The following is a 25,124-nucleotide window of genomic DNA, read 5'->3' as shown; positions in this document are numbered from 1 at the left end:
TCGTACCCCATAAGAAAATATGTCCCAAATATGTCCCAAAGTCCCAAAATACAAGATAACCTGCCTAAATGACTACCGACCCGTAGCACTCATGTCTGTAGCCATGAAGTGCATTGAAAGGCTGGTCATGGCTCACATCAACCACATTATCTCAGAAACCCTAGACCCACTCCAATTAGCATACCGCTCTAACAGATCCACAGATGATGCCATCTCTATTGCCCTCCACACTGCTCTTTCCCACCTGGACAAAAGGAATGCCTACTTGAGAATGCTATTCATTGACTACAGCTCAGCATTCAACACTATAGTGCCCTCAAAGCTCGTCACTAAACTAAGGACCCTGGGACCAAACACTTCCCTCTACAACAGGATCCTGGAATACTGACGGGCTGCTCCCAGGTGGTAAAGGTAGGTAACAACACATCCGCCAAGCAGATCCTCAACACAGAGGCCCATCAGGGGTGCGTGCTCAGTCACCTCCTGTACTCTCTGTTCACCCATGACGGCATGACCAAGCACAACTCCAACACCATCATTAAGTTTGCCGATGACACAACAGTGGTAGGCCTGATCACCGACAACAATGAGACAGCCTACAGGGAGGAGATTAGAGGCAGTGTGGTGCCAGGACAACAACCTCTCCCTCAACGTGATCAAGATTAAGGAGATAAGGAGATGATTGAGGACTACAGGAAAAGCAGGGCCGAGCACGCCCCGATTCTCATCGACGGGGCTGAAGTGGAGCCAGTCGAGTTTCAAGTTCCTTTGTGTCCACATCACCAACGAACTGTCATGGTCCAAGCACACCAAGACAGTCGTGAAGAGGGCACTACAACACCTATTCCCCCTCAGGAGACTGAAAAGATTTGGCATGGGTCCTCAGATCATCAAAAGGTTCTACAGCTGCATCATCGAGAGCATCCTCACGGGTTCATCACTGCCTGGTATGGCAACTGCTCGGCCTCCGACCGCAAGGCACTACAGACGGTAGTGCGTACGGCCCAGTACATTACTGGGGCCAAGCTTCCTGCCATCCAGGACCTCTATACCAGGCAGTGTCAGAGGAAGGCCCTAAAATTTGCCAAAGACTCCAGCCACCCTACTCATAGACTGTTCTCCCTGCTACGCACAGCAAGCGGTACCGGAGCAGCAAGTCTAGGTCCAAAAGGCTTAACAGCTTCTACCCCCAAGCCATAAGACTCCTGAATGACTAACCATTACGTTGCTGCTAATCTCTGTTTATTGTCTATGCATAGTCACTTTACCTCTACCTACATGTACATATTACCTCAATTACCTCAATTAACCGGTGCCCCCGCGCATTGACTCTGCACCGGTACCCCTGTATATAGTCTCGCTACTGTTATTTTGTTGTTACTCTTTAATTATTAGTTATTTTCGATTTTCTTATTTTTTTTCATTTTTTATTTTTTTTATTTCTATGTTGTTTACTTCAGTTTATTTAGTAAATACTTTCTTAGCACTTATTTTTTCTTAAAACTGCATTGTTAGTTAAGGGCTTGTAAGTAAGCATTTCACTGTAAGGTACACCTGTTGTATTTGGCGCATGTGACAAATTAAATTTGATCTGATTTGTTGTCAGTGGCGACCTGTCATTCATACCTGTTTTGAGCCCCACCTGTTCTTTTTTTATTTATTTTTTGTGCATGTTTTACATGTTATTTTGGCATTAATTTGTGTCACATATCAGTTTGCATGCAATGTAAAAACACATTTATTGATTAAATAAAGCTGCATACGAACGTGGTCTCTTTCTTGCTTTATTTCTTTATTCTAAAAGATTTGCTTTGTCATTATGCTGTAGTGTGTAGATTGATGAGAGAAACAAAACGTAATCCCTTTTAGAATAAGGCTGTAACATAACAAAATGTGGAAAAAGTAGTCTGAATACTTTCCGAATGCATTGTACTGTATTACACTCATACTAAGTGTATGTTGTGTAGTAAGCTGTTAGTAACCCATGTGCCTATTTTGGTCCCTTTCCCCCTCAGAACTTAGCCTACTGTTCTTACTTGGTGGTGAACATGTAGCCTATAATCTGTTTTTGAGAAATGTAATCGAATACTGTAAGAGCTTTCATTGTCTGCTTATACGCCCTCTATTTATCCTACAGTTCTGACTTGGTGTACAGAGAGAATACTGTAAGAACGGCCCATGTTCTGAATTCTGTCGCTGTACATTTCAAAAGTGCTGAACAAAGTTATATTGATTAGTCCATCTTAGCTCACTCATTAATGTCTTAATCGACATTATGGATTGCCTCTTATGCCCTCATCGTTCCCTTATGCCCTAGTTTGTACACCTCAATTGTTATAGGCCTATTGCTTATATAGGTCTCTCATTAGTACCTTATTCATCAATTTAGGCAATGTTGGAATGATTTCATTGTTTAGCTTACTTTATGTATTATAATTAGCTCATGTGCTTTTCTTGAGGAGATACTATATAATGTTGTTGGGTCTGTAACCATGTTTGCCAGTGACATTCTCACCGTTCAAATATTTGTTATAAACAGTAACAGACCCATGTAATTCCAGTTGATATTGCGAGGGTTGTTTTGTTTGCGTAATATGCTGTGATACAACCTGGCTCAAGATAGTAACACACAATGGGAAACCACACACTGAGTAAAGGAATAACAACATGAATTAATTCCATAAATAAAGTAAACACTCAACAATAATCAGATGAGGCATGAAGGTCAGTAAATTAGGTCTCAACTGCCAAAGACACAACGAAACAACCAAAGGTATGCATGGAGAGAGGAATCTCTTGCTGAGCGGGGAAACAGTGGCTTTATGCCACAGCTGAGCTTTCACAGGTGTGCCCAATGAGCACTGACGACCCTCCCAGCTCTGCCCACCTCTCCTACACCGCCCACCAATCTCCTACACCGCCCACCAAGGAAATAAGCACAGCAAAACCCAGTAGACAGAGCAGGGAGGGGCCATCACATCCCCACCCATAAAAATGGGGACCTCCCATGTCCCTGAAACAAAACAAAAAAGTTTTAATAAACACAAGCACAAATATGCTTGTACTCCTTGACATCCAACCACCCAGGTCCACCACTTAACTCAACCCACACCTCCACCTTCAGCAACCATGGTGCCTGGATGCAAATTAAGAGAAGGAGAGGAAGAGCGAGACCAAGAGAGAGGAGACCAAATTGTCGGAGAACAGACAACAGTATTTAACAGGACGGCTAAGGAGAGGGCAGGCGGGACAACGCATCCACCAAAACATTGTCCGCCCCCTTCATATGACGAACCTCGAGAGGAAAATCTTGAATTTCTCAATGTTAGCCATAGTCAAACAGTCAACCAACTATGGACAAACAACAATCTGCTCTCGCCCCAATTGAGCACACCAAACCAGACAAAACAGAAGCACAGTGCCAACCACACAGGAGAGAAAAAAAAGAATGAAACTTCCAAGACCTATTACTAGCTCAACCCTAGTCTTCATGCAGTTACTGGCGCTGGGTATTTATGCACTTCAGCCCGCTGTCACACAAGAAGCTCCCAGCAAGCTGGTTACCCCTCTGAGCCGCAGACGTTCTCCCGGGACAACTGCTCCAGCCACGGTCACCACACAAAAATAACAAAGAATTAACACTGCCCAACATGTGTCGTAAAGGACACACGTCGCTAAACCTACCATGGGAGAAGACAAGAGTCCAGGTAGCCAATCCACGCTACCCAAACAATCTCTCACAGCTAACATCGCACAACATAACCCCATAGACAAAAGGGTTAGCCAAACAATAATCTCAAATCACTTTACTTTGAAATACCACCTTAACCAGTTAGCAAATGCTACCAAACAAATGCAATTCCAGGGAGTAACTCCACAGAGATCCAAGATGAGCCCCCACTTGTTACAACCTGACTCAAGACTGTAACAAACAATGGGAAACCACACACTGAGTAAAGAAATTACTAAATTAATTTATTCCATTAAGGAAGTAAACACTAACAACAATAATCAGATGAGGCATGAAGGTCAGTAAATTAGGTGTCAACTGCCAAAGACACAACGAAACAACCAAAGGTATGCATGGAGAGAGGAATCTCTTGCTGAGCGGGGAAACAGTGGCTTTATGCCTCAGCAGTGACAACCCTCCCAGCTCACACACCTCTCCTACTCTGCCCACCAATCTCCTGCAGGAAGTAAGCACAGCAAAACCCAGTAGACAGCTGTCTGTGCGTCAGTATATTGTATATAAAAGTGGATCCACATGATCGTATTTTCCTTTCTTTTTAGACTACATAGGCCTAATAAAATACTTCAAATGGTAGGCGAACCGAGTCTCTCTCTCTCTCTCTCTCTCTCTCTCTCTCTCTCTGTGTGTGTGTGTGGTGACTTAAAGCAGAGTAAAGTTAAGGCCTCAACATCTTGTTGAATTTATCTGAGATAACATCTGAATTTTTGTTGGTGTCCATCTTGAAAGTGCTGAACAAATAGGCCTACCTCAGCTTGTTGCTTGCACTTGCTTATACTTAGAGGTAAGTATTAATGATATAAGAACAAACATGATGAATTTACTGAACATAAATGTAATAATGTTTGTGCATGGTTCAAAAGTCTAAACTCATTTTGGAGTTTGTTATTATTGAAGGAGAATGTGGTTCTTATCGACTTACACAAATCCACAAGGAGTCAGCAGTAACCACATTTGTCAGCCATATCAGATATGGTTTTTAAAAAGGCACTAAATAATCCTGAATGAACTGTTTCGCTGCCAGGCAAGGCTCCGCTGATAGCCAGGTGAAGCGGTGGTAAGGATCCACTCCATGGTGCTGAAAGGAAAGATCTGCTGGTGGGACAGCTTTATGTAGGCCCTAACAGTTTGTGGGCACCTTTGTCACATTTATAGTGCAATTAATGTATTGTTTAGTGTTGTGTTGTGGCTTTGCTGGCATGCATAAAAAAAAAGTTTTCCTCACCAAGATTTACATGATAGAATCGCCACTGCTTGTAGTACTCTAATGTTTGTAAACAAAGTAAATGTAAACAAACACTTTATAGCCTCAAAACATGGTTAAAACTATAATGTTGTTATCATGGATGGTTAGTACTTATCCAAAGCTCTTTCTATGAATTTGAGAGTGGTTACATTTCTCCAGCCCCATCCCTCAGTGATTTGTTATTGTTTCAACTGCGAATTAAGCCTTTCAACTGATCAGGCTCAGATTTTCTGTTGCGTAGTTAAATAAATAAAACAGAACAGTCTTGTGAGGCTTGATAGCATAGCCTGCACTTATTTCACTCGTATCTTTTCAGTAAACAAAACTTTATCAAATAGAAGGTAAATATGTTGTTAAAAACACTTGCCTTTGATCTCCCCCGAAGCCTGGATTCTGCTCAGTGTGCTTTCCATCTCCGTTTCGTTCATTCCCACCGACTCTACGATGCCAACGGGAAGTCCCTGGCTCCGCAGGGAGTTGGCCGCTTTACCGGCGGTGTCTATCCAGATATCCTCATTGGAAGACACGATGCCGATGTTGGCCCAACTGAAATGCTTCAACACGGTGAACAACACCCGTGTGGGTGACGGCAGTGTCCGCGCGAAGGTTGGGTAGCTCTTGATTCGATCCAACTCATAGTTAATACAAGCCCAGGAAAAGATCGCTTTATCCCAGTTTTTGCCCAAAAGTGAGGCTGCGTCACAGTATCCTGGATTGGTGGGTCCGACGAAACCGTCCACCATCTTCTCGTAGTACACAAATGTTGTCAATGCTTTAGACGTTTCACATGCTTCTTGCAGGATCACAAAGTCTAATTTGCTGCCCAAATCTAAACTGAAATCCTCGTTTATTCTGCCCACGGCCAGTTTAGCAGCCAGCGCAGGTAGGGCCTTGGAGTAGACCGGGTCGCAGTTCCAGGGCCCAAGGACCCCAACTTTGAAGATTAAACACTGGACACAGCATGGAAACGTCAAAACCCCGAGCAGGACCCATAGCAGAAAGTTATAGAATGGCAGAGTTGCAAGGCTATGTCTGCTCTTGAAGATGGGGCCATAGGGATAGTTGGATAAGTCCCATAGCACACCTCTAACATTTAGAGGAATATGTTGCATTATCCTGCTGGAGTATCCGTATTGGTGAACTGTGATCTGATCCTACATCAAAGCATTATACACCAAACCAAAAACATCTGCAAAAAAAGATTAGGTTAGCCTATTCATTTTAACATAACTTATAGTAAGGGTTAGGCTACTTCAACGTTTGATAAACTGCATAGTGTTAACACAAAGTAGGCTATGTGAGAGTGAGATCACTGTATTTGATAGCATGTTATCTCAAAGAGACACTCTTGAATAGCATAGCTTTAATCATAATATGTTGCACTTACCATTGCTTTCTTTGGCCTTTTTCAAAGCTGTGAAGTCTGAGGATAGTTTTGTTAACACTCTTGTTTTTTTGCAGTAATCCTCACCTCACCATTCCAGTATTCTCTATATTTTCACTCATGTGAAATGTCATACCGTTGCCCAGTTGAAGCCAACACCTCATTATCTTTCTGGTCTGTATGATAGAGTGAGGCAGAGGCAGGAGCTCCGTTGTCTGTCAACTTCAGCACCCTGGAGAGCTCCTTACATGCCGCTGTTGGCGCTTGAAGAGGCTATTGCGCCTTACACAGGTCTGCTCCACCGCACACAAGCCACATTTTTCTCACCTTATAATGTTAGCTCATTAGAATCAAACAGACTAACATTATGTATCCGTGTAAAGTATCCTTCTTGACAAGCAAAGGTTATCTGATGCTCAACAGGTTGCAGAAACGTAGACTACAAAAGCATGCAAAATAAAGCGATATTGTCTTCAATGTAAAACGTATTTATATTGAATGTCTAATGAATATATATTATAAATGATAGCAGGCCAAGATCAACCACGCCAATTCAATCAAAGCCCTTTCAAAGTGACCTGTAGGCAAAACGGGTGCTGCACCCGGACCTAATCCATATTCAGTAAGGCACACTATAAGAGGATTGCCAACGTACGTTGGAGTCTCAGAAACACATCTCATCTCACAACGCCTTGTCAAGATAGTAGCCTAGGCCTGTATTCTGCAGAAAATCACATTTTAATTTAAATAGAGGGCTCTAAAGAAATATAATTATATGTTTTCTATTTGGCACTAATAACAGTGATGAAGATGAAAAACAAAGTATTTTATCTAGGGTCACATAACTTATTTATTTCCTTTGCCATGGAGACAGCTTGTTGCATGAACACTATGCACCGAACAATAATTGGTCTGATGCGTTTATGTGACAATGATAGGCCTCACACTGAAGTTGAATTTGCTCTCAGGTGTAGAGGGAATAATTAACGTTAACGAAGGGTTTTCCCTGCGCGTGTATCCCCTGAGCTCCTCAATATTTGCCTGCGTCAGTCATTTCAGCTGTTTTGACGACGTGTTTCAGGAACCCAGTGCCAATTTAGACAGATTAGGCTAGTGGCAGGGCCTCCCCCCCCCAAATTATACCCCTACCAGAGGTCGAACAAAAACACAACCATATTTTTTCACATCTCTTCTCACATGTCTCCCATTTATGAAATGGATGGTTGTGTAAAAATATTTTACTCCAAAACTAAACTAAAAAAATGCAGATTGGAGGGGGATGGGCCACATAAACTAATGTAACCCAATATTGCAAGCTCTGATATTGCTCAAATGTGGAATACAAGTAATCAGTTGCCTGCCCTACATACACAAATAAACCGCATTAGGATATCTTAATGCATCTTGGAAATATAGACATGTATACACAGAGATACAATAGGCAGAAATATCAACTACTAATATTTATGATGAATGTAAACTAAAATGTTTGGTAGCTGATTAATAGACAACTCAAGAAGTCAAATGTGCTCTCATTCAGCGCTGTGTGGTCCTGCCTGACAAAAATACATACAGTTACACGTCTTTTGATGTTGTGGCTATTCTAACTGGCTCTAAGGAAAACAAGTGGGCTCAGACATCGAAGGAAATGTTTTGGGGCCCAAGGTTCCAACACATCTCAACGTGCATCACAATGCAGTGAGCCAGAGGGAGGTCATCTTGGATTCAGGCAGCCATATTGGAATAGCAATGAATCAAAGCTTCACAACAAATTAAAGCTTACTTCTAAATAATAAGGAGGTGACTTAAGAGCCCAATAATGGAGGCACAAGTTATACCACAGTTGGTATACCACAAGTTGTAGACCTAGGCAGAGGGTGTTCAGAGTTCTCTTTCCATTTGTGGGAGCCTCCGAGTTCCATCATTGATGCTCAAATAGACTTGTGACTTGGAATTGTTTTAAGAAGGTCATACCAAGGATCATTTTGCTATTTGATTTAGAATTTTAAGACCCATTGATGTATCAAAGCAAAATATAAAAACATTATTTGATGAAAATGTGTTTTTGTCCTTACTGCTTTTAGCCCATACAAACGCATTGAACAAGAGATTCACTACATGGAACAACAGATAGTCCACCCCAAAAGGAAGTTTGTTCTGAAGTGTCTGTCCTTGTATCTGAAAGATCAGGAAACATTTCTTGTTTTTTTAACACGTATTTAACCCCTTATTTTTTAAACTAAACAGTCTCCATATATACTTTCATTAATGTTTTCAACTGGTACCGGGGACCTTCAGACGGGTCTTGTCAGGCCTGTGGGCGACATGTATGTGTTCGTGAGAGTCTCACCTTTCCGCAGAGTGGTCATTTCAGTGTGTAGCCCAAACTGGACACTACAGACAAAAGTTGTCAGATCGTCTGTACCAACTTCAGACGAGTCCCAAGACAATTGTGGGGGTCGTAGAGCAAAATGAAGAAAACCATCAAGTTTGTGAGAGTCTCATGGTATTGGTATTGCGGTAGCCATATTGTATTTTGGACTCCATTATGGATTTGGAGTCAAATCTAGGGGGGCCCCTTAACATAACTGCAAGAGGCTAAACATATAAAATGACAGTTTTCACCATCACAGCCCACTTGTTTTACTTAAATCCCATAAGATTACAATAGTCACAACATCAAAAAACCTGTAACTGTATGTAGTTTTTGTCAGGCAGGACCATACAGCACTGAATTAGAGCACATTTGACTTGTCAAGTTCTCTATCAAAGATATTCTCTGGTACTTTTGTATACTTTTTAGCTAGTAGTTCTGAAAATAGCGCCCACTAGCCAAAAGTGGTCCCTGAAAATTGCATACTACACCATGTCATTGCCAGCTGTCACTCAAATAGCGAGGGGCTAAAGCTCATTGGTTGGAACTCGAATTGCTAGGGGGCTGGCCCACGTGGGGGGAAATGTAGGGAAAATGGCGCCACACAGCTTCCAGTAAACAATCACTTTCAAACTAGGGATTTTGTGGCTAATCGAGGTAAAACAGTAATTCTGCTCATAGATTATGCATGTATGAACCACAACCCCCCCACCTCCTCCAGCCAATAATTACTCTGCACTTACCTAGTTTAAGGGGTGTTTTCCTTAGAGCTATTACAATAGCCACAACATCAAAACACATGTGTAACTGTATGTATTTTTGTCAGGCAGGACCATACAGCACTGAATGAGAGCACATTTTTAGCAATATCAGCGCTTGCAATATTGGGTTACATGAGTTTATGTGGCCCATCTCCTCTTGGCCCGTGTTCTGCCCTTTTTTACACAACCATCCATTTCCTAAATGGGAGACATTAGAGATGTAAAAAAATATGGTCGTGTTTTATCCTACCTTTGGTAGGAGTATTTCAAAAACTAAAGCCCTTTTTGAGGATTGGCCCTAGCCTAGATACAAACATCTGGCTTTTGGCATCGGGACTCCCTAAAAACACTGCACTTCGATGCAGGTGACTTTTCGTAGGCAGGTCAGGAGAGAATTTTTGCTAACCCTAACCATTTTCCTAACCTTAACCTAATTCTCCTAACCTGCTACGTTAATTATCCTAACCTGCTATGAAAAAGTTGTATCATGTTTTTAGGGAATCCATTTCGACATGACAACATATATTTGAATATGGACAGGCCTACTATATTTGAACCCGGATAAATATAATGGATTATCTCCTATGACTTGATAAGTCTTTATTATTTCATTTTATCCTGGGTGGTAGGCTATGGCTGTGTGTGCGTGTGTTTGTGTTTGAAAGAGAGACACACAGAGAGATAGATTGAGAGCGAGAGAGAGAAAGCGAGTGAAAAAAGAGAGGGAAAGACAGCAAGAGAGAAAGGGAAGGAGAGAGAAAGTGCTGGGAGGTGGGTTGAAAAGCAACTCCACCTTTGCTGACCCATATCCCGAATAAGCTGATGAGCCTCTTAAATATAACACCTTGACACTTCTCTCCTGCTGCCAGAAATAGGGGAGAAAAATGACGCTCAGCAGAATACACCATGCAACTAAACATACAAAATCACCACACACAAATCATACTCATGAAATTAATGTGAACACATACTTTTCTATCGTGCAGTTTTGTCAAAAACTAGTCCATGGATACAACTAATATTTATTATTGTCATACCTGGACAGTATATGCTTATGGAATGGCTATAGTGTGCATTACTTGTCCTGTTTGAATGCTCTATAGGTCTTACCCTGACCCAATCTGGTGGATTTGATATATAATCACCGATAAAGACAGGAGAATGTGAACTGGTGAGTTAGGTCTGATGTCCCTGGGACAGCATTTAGGTATATGTATTTATTAATGTTGAGGTAACTTGCAGGTTCAGACATAACACGTCTTAGTAACCTCTTGATTAAACGTTTGTTTATTCTTCCATAGTCACAGTAGTGGTATGGCGATGATGAATCGACCACAGACAAGATAAGCGGAAAAAATGATATTTTGATGGAACTATCCCTTTACCTATAATCCCAAAATATTATTTAATGTCCACACGATGGCGCCAAGTGTACATTAGACTGGAAAAACAATAGACTTGCACATACCAATACCAATCTCCAATCTGTATTGTAGCATTCACTTTCACCAAGTGGCACTGGATAATATTAACCTGTAGCGGTGAGTGGGTAAAATCACTGGGGAAGCCAAGCCATGTTACAACCTACACTGTATGTGTTGTGATAATTGTGTTGTTTTCTGTCAAATCATATGCCTTACAACCGTGATATATAGGCCTATAGGCCGAGACAATAAGAAGACAGTGGCAGAATAAATTCAACCACACCTTTATTTTATGATAAAACCGGATAGCAACTTCTGTCCAGTGAAGTCCACGACACATATTGCATGTAACAGACAGTTAGTTACATGACCTACAGTCAGTCAATCAATCAATCAAATGTATTTATAAAGCCTTTCTGACATCAGCTGATGTCACAAAGTGCTGTACAGAAACCCAGCCTAAAACCCCAAACAGCAAGCAATGCTGGTGTAGAAGCACGGTGGCTAGGAAAAACTCCCTAGAAAGGCCAGAAACTAGGAAGAAACCTAGAGAGGAACCAGGCTATGAGGGGTGGCCAGTCCTCTTCTGGCTGTGCCGGGTGGAGATGTAAGAGGGGTGTTTGTTTTATGTGTTCCTGGGTTTTTGGGTATTGTTCTATGTTTTGTATTTCTATGGTTTTTCTATGTTGTGTATTTCTTTGTTGGCCTGGTATGGCTCTCAATCAGGAACAGCTGTACATCGTTGTTGCTGATTGGGAGTCATACTTAGGTAGCCCTTTTTCACCTGTCTTTTGTGGGAAGTTGTTTTTGCATTGCTGTGTGTAGCCTGCAAGACTGGTTGTCGTTCGTTTTCTTGTTTTGTAAGTGTTCAATAAAAGTAAATATGAGCACTCAATACGCTGCGCCTTGGTCTACTCCGTACGACGACCGTTACAGTTGGCTTTTCATAGCCGATCATTCAGAGTATCTCTACCGCTCCTGCTGTCTTTAGAGAGTTGAAAACAGCAGGTCTGGGACAGGTAGCACGTCCAGTGAACAGGTCAGGGTTCCATAGCTGCAGGCAGAACAGTTGAAACTGGAGCAGCAGCACGACCAGGTGGACTGGGGACAGCAAGGAGTCATCAGGCCAGGTAGTCCTGAGGCATGGTCCTAGGGCTCAGGTCCTCCGAGAGAGAAAGAAAGAAAGAAAGAGAGAGAGAGAGAATTAGAGAGAGCATACTTAAATTCACACAGGACACCGGATAGACAGGAGAAATACTCCAGATATAACAGACTGACCCTAGCCCCCCGACAAACTATTGCAGCATAAATACTGGAGGCTGAGACAGGAGGGGTCGGGAGACACTGTGGCCTTGAATGGCATTGGTGGTACAGCATGGTTAAGCAAGTTAATGTTTCCCACATTTTCGGACCACTAAACAACTATTGATTTAGAACCACAGAGTTACCGCAAGTCCCAAAGAAAACAGGAGCTGCCTCCACTATTCCAGCACCATTTAAACTTCAACATTTAAACATCATCAAATCACCTCTGCTTCGTAAAATACAGTGACAACTAAAAGATACCAAAAACAATTTAGTCCAATCAACATAAGCTAAATATGATGCGGCTGTCTATGGTTCGGTTTCTGTTTGTGTGCGTGGGCGGGCGTTCGTGCAAATACAAAAACATGTTGACTCACCCTACTTGTAGAGAAACACCAATGCCATCCTCCTCTCTCATGTTGATGAAATGGTCTTTCACTCTGTCATACAGTACACACTTTTATTTTATGTTGTCCTAGGCTACCTGGTTAAAATGCTTGCTCACTACTGGTAGCCTAACTTCCATTCATGGGCAACGTTAGCTAGTTAACATTAGCCTTCTACATCTAGCTGCATATTGAACTTCCATCCTCTCAGGCCAGGGGCACAACAATGTATGAATTAATGGTTGGATCAGAACTGCTGTTATAGTCATTGGCCAGTACAGAGAATTAAGTAAAACTACAAGTCCAAATCCCTATCTCCATCCATGGCTAATTTAGGACTAGCCACAGGAGGACAACAACACAACTAGATGGAACAATTCAAATTCTTTCTATTAATGATGTATGCTCTCAAAGCGATTTGATAGGAGGGACACCAAATCCAAGCTGGCTTCCCTTGACACTTTTTTTTCACTTCCAGGACCATTCACAGTTGAGCTCGCACAGATCAACACTGATTGGACATTTTGTTGTCTTTTTTTGTCAAGGGAGGCCAAATTCTCGCTGGCTTCCCTTGCATTCAATGCTACGTGTGGCAACAATGTCATACTCGTTTGGACCAGACAGCATCACATAGATGGCCTACATGTAGAGAGACAGAGGGGCGCCGTTTCGCTCACTCTGATGCTTTCTCCTGTGAGATACATTCAGCCTCTTGCGAACTGAAGGAAAATTATGAAAGATAGAAAGATGATGTATATATAAAAAAAGTGTTTTACTTTGTTTGGAAAGCCTGGCTTTCCTTGGCGTCCATGAATACACGCCACTGATAATAACAACCCTACTTTGGCCCCCAATTAGAAAAATGCAGTCAGCATGAATTCCCCATTTCCCAGAATCCCACATCAACATTTTATACCCATGGTTTCTGCTCAAATAAACCTTTTTATTTTCAGGATATACAAGCTTTATAATGTGTATTTGTGTAATAAGGCCTAATAGGAATACAACATGTAGTTCTGTATTTTGAACTATCACTTTAATCTGTTTTCGAAAAAACATTAAGCAAATATTTTCTATCAGTGTATCGAATGCTGCAGACAGGGAGAGACAGACAGAGAGAGACCAAGACAGAGATAAAGAGAGAGAGAAAGAGAGAGAGAGAGAGAGAGAGAGAGAGAAAAGATACAGAGAGAAAGAGAGAGAGAGAGAGAGAGAGAAAAGATACAGAGAGAAAGAGAAAAGATACAGAGAGAGAGAGACCAAGACAGAGATAAAGAGAGAGAGAAAGAGAGAGAGAGAGAGAGAGAGAGAGAGAGAGAAAAGATACAGAGAGAGAGAGAGTACCATATTACACAATTGTAAATCCAGACACTCTGGTACATAGTGCATCGCCCACACAACCAGTGCTGCTGCGCTTATCAGCTCAGTACAGATTAGTTAGAGGACTAGCGACTTGCCCCTCTTCCCTGAGCTAAACCTGCAGGCTGGGACTGTATGTCTGTCTGGTCTTGTCCAGGGCTGCTCTCTTGAGCTGGGACAGATCATTCTGTCATGGGCCTGCTCACTCTCCCTCTCCTTCTCTCTGGGGATGTAGCACTCAAAATACAACATGACATCATTTTTCCACTTCCCTTGGCTGTAGTGTAGTTCATCCCTCAAGATAGTTTTTGAATAGTGGTATATTTTGTTTAATTCGGTTACTTGATGGTCTAATTATGTTTTATCAGTATTAACAACACCTTACAAACACTCCAATGTTAACTCATATTACAACAGTATCCCTTTCTGAAGACGTTGCTTGCATTAAATATTTTAAATGTCACTTTATTATGTTGTAATCCAATATATAGAGTTTTTATATTTTAATCACAATAACAAAATTCAAAAGTGGGTTGAACCACAGGATGTAGCCTATAGTTCTTATAGGATGTACTGTTTATTTAAAACAGAGGAAACCGTTTCCATTGTTTGGTACACTTATAAGTTCACCCCCCAATAAGGCAATGTCCCAAAAAGCCTAACACTTCTAAAACAGAAAGGCAGTTCTTTGATAAACCAGTGCTTCTAAAACATAGAAAGTGTTCTGTGAGAATAGCCTCTGTGTATATGACTATGTTTCCTTTGCAGGGCATGCTCCTGATTTGAAACACTTTCTCTTGGGTTGGATAGGGGGTACCCATCCATCTGTGCCACCACAGCTAAAAGGCAGTGTAAACCGAGGAGGGACAGGGTAGTGGACAAGGTGGAGATTAGGGTGATCAGAGTTTAGCTGTTCATCATCTGGGCAGGTACTCCAGTGGAAGGCCTGTGTGGTTGCTGTCCCGGAGAGCCTGGTCCACCGCACGGATCAGCCCATCTATCAGTCCTCTCATGTCGTGTGTGAAGGGGTCGAAGGTGGGCCGCCGGGCCCCGGAGCGTTTGAAGTGTCCATCCTGGTTGCTCTCGGCACAAAGCAGTCTGTCCTCGGTCACTGTGGCGTTGAGGAAGGAGGTGATGGATCGTAGCCGTGGCACCAGCGCTGTCTGGAGTTCCTCAAAGTGGACCACTAAGACCCGCCGGCCGAACCGCAGCCAGTCCAGTACGTGCGACGCCCACCAGGAGGCATAGCTGCCTACAAACTCAGGCCACTCTACAAGGGGGGAGCAAGTTATTGTGCAGTACTTTTCAGAAAGAACGTCAACTCACACAATGCTGACAGACACACAGACCCTCCCTCCTGCAATAAAAAAACACGGTCCCAGGAGGTCTCCTACTTTGGCTGGTGTACTATACTGTACATGACTAATACAAGCCACAATCAAACCCAGATTCCAGGCTGGCTCTGTACCTTTGGTCTTCCAGTGCTGATCAGTGGCGTATCCCAGATGTCCTGCACACTTCCTGTTGAACTCAGCCATGAGGGAACGGTACGGGTTCCTGATCAGCAGGATGACAGAGTCGTACATCTCTATCTCTCTCCTCCCACTCTCATGTGTTTTCACACAGATGGTCCGACCACTCTTCCAGTAATCCTTCTCGCCTTTGAAGCCTACACAACACCAAGACACAGATACACACACCATATGGGAAATATTTTGTTTTCGTCGTTGGCTGTATAAGCCAATGCCAGACAGAGGGGTATAGGTGATATCTTACATTTTTTTTAATCTTGAATTTATTATGGACAAATAGCTGGATCTGCACACCAGATGGCCAAGGACAGAAGTGGCTGTACAGTATAGGAGCTGACCTCTGTTGTAAAGGGTTCCATCAAAGTAGTAGCTGCCTGTGTAGTATCCTGTGGCCAACTCTATGAGGTGTCTGACCCAGGTGTTGCCTGCTCCTGGGAAGCTGGAGAGCGCTACCAATGAACTGGACTTCTCCGGTAGGAACTTCCTCTCTGTGCATCTGGAGTCTGGGAGAAAGAAGGATTTTAACATTTTAAATCAGGATGGGAATTGTACATACTCTGCTCAGAAACATACTGAATTGCAGAAGACAAAAGCCAACACAATTTTAACAACTTGAGTGGAATTTTTCATTTGCGTGGTGCAAAGTGGAGTTTGGTGTCATGCCGGAGTGGTGCTTAAAATGATTTCACAAGGTTGGCTGTCCTGGATTTGAAGGAAGAATGCTTTTTTGGTTGTCTGACCGTGTTACCTTGGACAGGTGTCTGGTAGACCTGATAGAAGCGCTGGAGGGTTGATGGTAAGGAGGCTTCAGTGGTGTTGCTCTGTGAACATTGCTCCTCCTCAGCCGGCTCATGGAGAGTGAAGTCAGGAGTAGCGTAACCACAGAAACAGTCCAAACTCCTCAGCATAGCCAGAGGAAACTCCTAGGCCAGGCAAATTTGGTCACACTTTAAACAAACTAAAACTTATAATGGGTTTATAGGGCATTCAAAAAGTCTTCATAAGCACATCGTAAATGCTGAAACAATTTATTTATATGCAACGTCATACTTCAAAATCCTGACAACGGCACCCTAGGGGTCCAACCTTGTTAATGCAGGCCTCTATGCAGGACTGGGAGGTGAGGTTGGGCTGGAGCACATGGACCAGAGATGTAGAGGAGCTGATCTCCGGCTCCCTGAAGCAGCCGCGGTAGCGCACGTTCCTGTCTGCAAACACAGGAGAGGTAGTTTGCACAGCTGCAAGTCTCAGCCATATTGCTTCAATACAGACCTATAACATATGTGAACATTCCCTGTAAGCAGAGCCCTAGACGTGTCTGTGTGGGTGTGTAGCAGATGTGTGTTCTCCTGACAGTGAATGCGATGCTTTATCAGCTTGACTCAATCTCCTGCTGTTCCCCAGCTCTCAAGGTTGGACCAGGTCCCTGATACTCACATCTCCTGCTGTTCCCCAGCTCTCAAGATTGGACCAGGTCCCTGATACTCACATCTCCTGCTGTTCCCCAGCTCTCAAGATTGGACCAGGTCCCTGATACTCACATCTCCTGCTGTTCCCCAGCTCTCAAGATTGGACCAGGTCCCTGATACTCACATCTCCTGCTGTTCCCCAGCTCTCAAGATTGGACCAGGTCCCTGATACTCACATCTCCTGCTGTTCCCCAGCTCTCAAGATTGGACCAGGTCCCTGATACTCACATCTCCTGCTGTTCCCCAGCTCTCAAGATTGGACCAGGTCCCTGATACTCACATCTCCTGCTGTTCCCCAGCTCTCAAGGTTGGACCAGGTCCCTGATACTCACATCTCCTCTGGCCTGGAAGCACATCCTCCACCGTGAACACTGACAGGCGCCCAACACCTCCACAGGGGGAGCCTTTCTCCCCTTTACAGTCCAAGTTACACTCCTCGTCTCTCACACGCAGGCTGGTGATGTGGTTGCCACAGTAACACTCCGACCCATACTCCAGACCAGCAAACTGGTAGCCACTGTAATAAATGACATTCAGATAGATATAAAACTCTGGTAACAGTTTGCATCAACACACAAAGTATTCACAACACATCCGTAATCACTAAACAATCTGGTTCTTCGTAAAATAAACATATTTTATATATTGATTCCCTAAAGAGTCTTCCTTTTTCAAGAGGAATCTTTGTCTATAACTATGCTGAATCATACGTATAACACGAGAACATACAGTATGTTAATAATGAATTCAACAGCAATGCAAATGCAGCACGCTCCTCTACCCTAGGGGTTAATTAGGGGAGCACTGAATGTCTCGCTCCCTTTGCTCTGCTGCACAATTAATACTGACAGAGACTGAAGCAGTCTGCCTGCCTGTCACTCCCTAGTCCCTCACTGTAGATCACTCCATCTCTTCAACCCCCCCCTCCTCAACTCCCTCAACATCTGCCCTGGGAGACCAGAGACTACAACACTCCTCGCTGCTCCTCTGCTCACACATCCTTAATTCGGAGGCTTCAATTTCTCAGCCTGGGACAAACCAGCTAGTGCTCTGCTCCTGCAACTGTAGGTCTGTGCTTGCTCTCTTCCCCCCAAACTCTCTTCCATTACTAGTTAATACAAGTCAAGTATCGTGGAACTCCCCGGGTGAGCCTATGCCTATGCTATGCTAATTGTATGGTCTGCCTACCTGTGGGTGCATTCCAGATACACCGATTCTGTGCAGTTTAATCTGCAGAGATTATAGGAGGGGAATGGGGGTTATATAATGTTGATGAAATGCTCCTCCTGAGATGTGAAATACTTCCTGTGTTATGAAAGATCTGATAATAGTGTGTTGAGGCAGGATGGAGAGACAATTACCTCGCTGAGCAGGTATCCTGGCACATGGTGCTGGTCATTTTGTGGAAATCAGTGGATACAGACCCTTTCAAAGCCCGCTCCTTGGAATTGTCCAGGAAGCAGCCCATGTAAGAACCTTGCCATGAGAGCAAACAAACAAACACATATACATAAATTAGCAAATCATTAGTTACAGGTTAAGTAGTTTGCCATTGTGTTACTTCATTTTGTCAACCACTTTTTCAGGTAGTGTCTCCAAAACTTGGGAAGTTGACACAAGTAGAATACAATACCCCTTCAGAATCTCCACTCTAAATGGCAGAGAATAATTTTCCTCATTTCTGGGACAGGTAGGTACCTTTTTGAGGCACATTCCTCCTGGGGGTGCTCCTCTCCACCTGTGACATATCCTTCTCCGTCATCAGGCTGTGGAACCAGCGCCGCCGCAGGTGTCGGATCTCCAGATTCCTCGACATGAGCCAGCGTGTTCCAGTCCTGTCATCCAACGGGCTCCCAGGCTTGTACCCCTGCCCCCTAGCCATGATCTGTGTGCTCCTGCCCCCATAGCCTCCTACCCTGACGGGTGGCATCCCCAGGGCCCGGGGTGGTGAGGGTAAGGAGGGCAGGGAGGACAGTGGAGGGCTGGTGGCCCCTCGGTGGGTCACCACCAGGTTGGCCCGTTGGAGCAGCAGGACGCTCCCGGCCATGATGTAGGCCACACCCAGGAAGAGCAGGAACAGCTGGGTCCTCCGGAGGAAACGCTGCAGTCTGTAGAGGAGCTTGGCCATCGATCCCCTCTTTATCTCAGCCTACCGCTGGCTTCAAACATATACAGAGCTCTGGTGTAAAGCATTCTATCTCAGTAACATACTCTCTTGTCTAGTCATCTCAGCAATACGATTATTGTGGACTACAATACTTCTCACCACGAGAGGAATAGGAATCAGGAGTTGGTGGAGCCTAGTCGTCAAATGTCCTTAGATGTACCTCGACCATGATCCACTCAAGCAAGAGGTTCCGCTCCATAGCTTGTTGCTGTACGTATCTTGACTGTAATGCGAAGACACAGCCTCTTGAATCAGGATGATTCAGCCCGGAGCCAATGGAAGGCAGTCTGAATGAGGTCAAGGTTCAGCTTTCTCTTCTCATCCTCAAAGATGAAACTACAGATAGGAGACACAGGAGAAATATTGTGTTATTGAGGCAGAGTGGTTATGGTTGTACAGTGAGGGAAAAAAGTATTTGATCCCCTGCTGATTTTGTACGTTTGCCCACTGACAAAGAAATGATCAGTCTATAATTTTAATGGTAGGTTTATTTGAACAGTGAGAGACAGAATAACAACAAAAAAATCCAGAAAAACGCATGTAAAAATGTTATAAATTGATTAGCATTTTAATGAGGGAAATAAGTATTTGACACCCTCTCAATCAGAAAGATTTCTGGCTCCCAGGTGTCTTTTATACAGGTAACGAGCTGAGATTAGGAGCACACTCTTAAAGGGAGTGCTGCTAATCTCAGCTTGTTACCTTTATAAAAGACACCTGTCCACAGAAGCAATCAATCAATCAGATTCCAAACTCTCCACCATGGCCAAGACCAAATAGCTCTCCAAGGATGTCAGGGACAAGATTGTAGACCTACACAAGGATGGAATGGGCTACAAGACCATCGCCAAGCAGCTTGGTGAGAAGGTGACAACAGTTGGTGCGATTATTCACAAATGGAAGAAACACAAAAGAACTGTCAATCTCCCTTGGCCTGGGGCTCCATGCAAGATCTCACCTCGTGGAGTTGCAATGATCATGAGAACGGCGAGGAATCAGCCCAGAACTACACGGGAGGATCTTGTCAATGATCTCAAGGCAGCTGGGACCATAGTCACCAAGAAAACAATTGGTAACACACTACGCCGTGAAGGACTGAAATCCTGCAGCGCCCGCAAGTCCCCCTGCTCAAGAAAGCACATATACAGGCCCGTCTGAAGTTTGCCAATGAACATCTGAATGATTCAGAGGACAACTGGGTGAAAGTGTTGTGGTCAGATGAGACCAAAATGAAGCTCTTTGGCATCAACTCAACTCGCCATGTTTGGAGGAGGAGGAATGCTGCCTATGACCCCAAGAACACCATCCCCACCGTCAAACATGGAGGTGGAAACATTATGCTTTGGGGGTGTTTTTCTGCTAAGGGGACAGGACAACCTCACCGCATCAAAGGGATGATGGACGGGGCCATGTACCGTCAAATCTTGGGTGAGAACCTCCTTCCCTCAGCCAGGGCATTGAAAATGGGTTGTGGATGGGTATTCCAGCATGACAATGACCCAAAACACATGGCCAAGGCAACAAAAGGAGTGGCTCAAGAAGAAGCACATTAAGGTCCTGGAGTGGCCTAGCCAGTCTCCAGACCTTAATACCATAGAAAATCTGTGGAGGGAGCTGAAGGTTCGAGTTGCCAAAAGTCAGCCTCAAAACCTTAATGACTTGGAGAAGATCTGCAAAGAAGAGTGGGACAAAATCCCTCCTGAGATGTGTGCAAACCTGGTGGCCAACTACAAGAAACGTCTGACCTCTGTGATTGCCAAGTACTAAGTCATGTTTTGCAGAGGGGTCAAATACTTATTTCCCTCATTAAAATGCAAATCAATTTATAACATTTTTGACATGCGTTTTTCTGGATTTTTTTGTTATTATTCTGTCTCTCACTGTTCAAATAAACCTACCATTCAAATTATAGACTCATAATTTCTTTGTCAGTGGGCAAATGTACAAAATCAGCAGGGGATCAAATACTTTTTTCCCTCACTGTATATGTCTTTATTATAAAGGAGAGGAGGTGAGCCTAAGTCACCAATTCCTCCTCTACAAGTTGGCAAACTATAAGTTCCATGTCTACTTGTTTACAATACGTAGTTGACATGCATGACACAAAACCAATTGCCTGAATGGTCTCAAAACTAGATCCTGCTCTTGTCCGCGTAACCTCTCACCTTCATCTCAGACTCAGCTTTGGAACACGGCCCAGTCCTAAACAAAGGCTTGACATGTGGTGGCTTTCTTTCTCGCCAACACCAAGGGAGACCAGAGTGGAATGGAAATAAGCTTAGAAAAACATTATTTTCATGAGTTTATAGAGTAACTAGCAGATGCAAGTTTTCCTTCACAAAAATAATAGTTTTAGTAGCGTTAGCCAGTGATTACATTACGTTTTTTTTAACAAGAATGACTTATTTCCACCACAATGCGAGATTTCACTGTGTCATCATCTAATCCATTACTTTCTGACATGAACCAACAGTGTGAGGTTAACACATTTAGCTCAGTCAGCTTTTCAACCCCCTCCCTTTCAGCAATAACATACTTGCATTTGCAGGAACCAGATTGCATTCGTCAATCTCAACTGGGCAATACAATACTTTTTAAACCATGTGTTTCATTATAGAGGTAATGCCAGTTTCCCACTGAGTTGTGGGTAGCATCTTCTTTCTTGAAAAGGAATAAAAAATAGGAACCCTGCTGTTTAAATCTGAACTTTTCACTAATGAATGTAGATTAGTGCTCAAACAAAGCAGTTTAAACAGGACTTTGTGTATGGCATTAACAATTTAAGGCATTAATCACATGCAAAATAGGCTACTTTGAAATGGAGAATAAACTTTAGAAACCAGATTTAAGAAGTATAGGAAGCCTGGCAATAAAGCACTGCTGTGACTAAGAGAGCCTTTACAGACAGATACATTTATCCTTCCAAAAACCAGCCAAATCTCTTAATAAGTTTCAGGACAAGATAAATCTCTTGCAGAGTCAGACAAATCTCTCGAATTTTCATCCAAATTCATATCCCGATATGCCAGACAGAGCTCCCTCTTACACATTTGATTTGTTTTGCCTCAGAGGAACTGCCTTGCCCCAGGCAAGCACTGAGGCACTTCTTTAGTTGCTCTTCTTTGTTTTTCTTTTCATGGTGCTCCTTACTTCCTGGAACCCACGGACTGTCTTCAAGTGCAGTACAGACAAGGTGATTATCATAAACATAGTTGTGCTCTAGAGTAAGCTCCCTTTCATATGCTTTAGCCTACTTTCCCATCTTAGACAATCTTGTACATTTTGCCAGTTTTAATTTTGTTTTTTCCAATAAAAAACCTTACTGTGGCATTTCTGCAAATCTATTTATTTTTTGTGACCAAATGTATATAAATGTATTTGTTTTTATAAGACAGGAGCATCAGTCCAAGAGTATCAGTTATTTATATGTATATATTTCTGTAAATTCTGACCCAGATTTTAGGGTATGAGCTGAGACTATGCTAAGCCAAGGACAGCCTCTGCATGCGTGACCTGTGTGGAATACACTCAGCCACTCCTGAGAGTGGTCCAGGGCCAGCACTTACCAATCCTTTAAGAGCCAGCCAGCAAGGGATATATATGTAGTGCTGCATTAATATTTTGTTAGTAAATGGACCATCTTGGGTTATTTACACTTTGTGTTTCATTTCCATTTGCAGATTGATGGGCCAAGCCATAAACAAACCACAGTCACTAAAAACCACTCAATAAATGGCTGCAAAAATGATTGCAAATGCCACATCCTGGACACATTTATATTGACTACTGAAATAAAATGGATCCATATGTAAAGAATGAGTAGCTGCACCAAGCTCTGCTGCAACAAAACGTGTACTGTATTTATTGAAGAACACCTGGTTATGCCTGCAAGTGTGTTTAGCAAGTGATTTGCAGAAAGTTTTAACTGCAGTTACAGAATGTTCTGTTGTAATATTTTGCTTCATCTGTCTGTAGCTGATGTTGGAAATGGTATGAATCCCCTACTGGGTCTTCTATTGAATTTGTATTGAAGATTAGTATTTTTGTAAATCTATGATCCAACATAGCACAAAGTTGTTGTTTTTTCCTTCATCCTTTATATAGCCAGTTATGGCTTTGAGGAGGACATGTTTGTCTTCTGTCTACTCCACATGTGACTGGTGGCATGCTGGCATAATACCTGATCCTCTGACACATTAATTTCCACCTCCATTGTCCGAACCCTGACAACTAGCCTCCAACCATTCTGCCTTGCAACCTTCCACCATTCCCCTTTTCCTACCATGGCCCCAGCTGCTGAACCCAAATGCCCAGGAGGCTGTAGCTTGTGATCCACCCTGGAACACAAATCAGCTCACACAAACAGCCCACTGAATACCCCATTCAATACTAGATTGGAGGGAGAGTGTGTGTGTGTGGGTGTGTGTGTGTGTGTGTGTGTGTGTGTGTGTGCGTGCGTGCGCGTACAAGAGGGGGGGTCTTTCTCTTGGGCTTTGTGGAAAGAAAACAGAGGGAGAAATTCTCCACTGAGAGCTGTGTAATGATCTGTTGTGTCTTGGGGATGAACCTAGCACCAATAAGGACTCCCACTTCGATGTTGTATCATATTCAAAATGGTTTACAATTAAGACTGTGGTAGAGCCCTTTCTAAATGCCGTTATAAGTTGGGGAAAAGTGGGACCCAATATATGAGGAAATATTTGCCAATAAATCATAGGTTAAATTTCAACTGATCAAAAACAATCTAGTATCTATAATTCCACTTGTTTGCATCATGTAGATTTTCGCATGGCCTCGATGCATTATTTATGCATCACATCAATTTACAATAACCTACAACAACCCTTTTAAATCACCAAAGTCACATTTGAGGCTATGTTTTCAATTGCTGTTCAGTAGTCTATAAAAGTTCACGGTTTAGACCATGCACAAATGACTTATTAACACGTTAGGACATCAACATAGAATCATTCCTAAATCATTACAGCTCCACAATTACAAACATACTGTAGGTCTTACCATAACGCCAGTATCTCGATAGTAGGCTAGGCTAAAACAAACGAACGAAAAACGAATCATTAACAAAAGCTACATATGTTAAACAAATTCTGCACATCCTTCATAAATGGCATCCGAGTGTTCAGTCCTTCAGTGTTTCTGAGTCGAATTGGCGCTCATCATTGTATGTGGCGATGTTTATGTCTCCTCTTCGTCGGCCTCGTCTCATTCCTTTTATTTTCTTATGTAATGCCTTCTAACGCGAAATCATTAGAAAAACAATAATCCCAATATGTTAATCCTCGCCATGTCGCCTCGGTCACACACACAGCAGAGCAGCATCACGTTTGTCTCTATTCGCGCACAGACCCAACTGTTTAAGCGGACAGAGATAGGGATACAGCGCGCATGCTCTTCAAGTATACTCCTCACAGCTCACTGGGGCTTCGATGTCCACTGTGCACGTTTTCCACATTGTCTGCCTAATACAGCGTAAACCTGCATTCTATTGCATTCGATAATATTTACATTATTTGTAAGAATCATATCAAATATAAAAAATAAGTATATTTACTTTCTGTCATCACGTTCATTGTGATATATCAATTAGGCTACATCATGGAACACTGTCATTCATTTGTTTAAATACTGTAATTCTAGACAGGTGCCCCTGGTTTAACAGACACCTATTAATGTCTGTGAAATATCGGTGAAAATAGAGGTTGGCTTCTGATCTTTTTTTTGCTGTAGACTGGAAGCGTCTGATGGCGGGGGAATATGTGTGGCTTGAATTTGAAATAGCAGACTCCAACAGCTGCATCGGTGTTATGACCTCGATGGATCAATGAGATCAGCGCTACCTGAAATGACAAACAGAGTGGAAGGGATGATGGAAACGGGTGCAGCTGTGGATGCTACATTGGCAGTTTGTAGTGCTAGTCTATTAGGCTGTGTTCAGGACAATTCTGATC

At 43.0% G+C, this 25,124-nt stretch overlaps 2 protein-coding genes across 4 annotated transcripts in view; both read right to left on the bottom strand.

Moving 5' to 3' along the window:
• Positions 1 to 6,935, bottom strand: part of LOC115163599 (retinal guanylyl cyclase 2) — a 28,839-nt gene extending 21,904 nt beyond the window's left edge. Inside the window, exons 1-2 of the mRNA XM_029715619.1 lie at positions 6,382 to 6,935; positions 5,362 to 6,183 (exon numbers count right to left, since the gene is read on the bottom strand). Of these exons, the coding sequence (XP_029571479.1) occupies positions 5,362 to 6,106 (745 nt within the window). The 5' untranslated portion in view covers positions 6,107 to 6,183; positions 6,382 to 6,935. The remainder of the gene's footprint in view (positions 1 to 5,361; positions 6,184 to 6,381) is intronic.
• Positions 6,936 to 14,300: 7,365 nt separating this feature from the next.
• On the bottom strand, positions 14,301 to 24,635 carry LOC115163598 (WSC domain-containing protein 1). 3 transcript variants are annotated; one of them, XM_029715617.1, is made up of 11 exons: positions 24,175 to 24,635; positions 21,321 to 21,432; positions 18,687 to 19,491; positions 18,350 to 18,464; positions 18,177 to 18,218; positions 17,321 to 17,505; positions 16,606 to 16,727; positions 16,268 to 16,442; positions 15,858 to 16,022; positions 15,456 to 15,656; positions 14,301 to 15,257 (listed from the first exon to the last, which is right to left on the bottom strand). In XM_029715617.1, exons 3-11 carry the CDS (start codon positions 19,114 to 19,116, stop codon positions 14,905 to 14,907), a joined length of 1,788 nt encoding a protein of 595 aa, XP_029571477.1. In that variant the 5' UTR covers positions 19,117 to 19,491; positions 21,321 to 21,432; positions 24,175 to 24,635; the 3' UTR covers positions 14,301 to 14,904. The 3 variants fall into 3 exon arrangements, with proteins under 3 accessions (XP_029571477.1, XP_029571476.1, XP_029571478.1); XM_029715616.1 differs by lacking the exon at positions 21,321 to 21,432 and having other exon boundaries at positions 18,687 to 19,147; positions 19,255 to 19,491; XM_029715618.1 differs by lacking the exons at positions 18,177 to 18,218; positions 21,321 to 21,432 and having other exon boundaries at positions 24,175 to 24,633.
• Between the last annotated feature and the right edge of the window lie 489 nt (positions 24,636 to 25,124).

The sequence above is a fragment of the Salmo trutta genome, chromosome 26 (assembly GCF_901001165.1).
Source record: "Salmo trutta chromosome 26, fSalTru1.1, whole genome shotgun sequence".
NCBI classification, from domain to species: Eukaryota; Metazoa; Chordata; class Actinopteri; order Salmoniformes; family Salmonidae; genus Salmo; species Salmo trutta.
The sequence above is the reverse complement of the archived record's forward strand: the minus strand, read 5'-3'. Positions and strand labels throughout refer to the sequence as shown.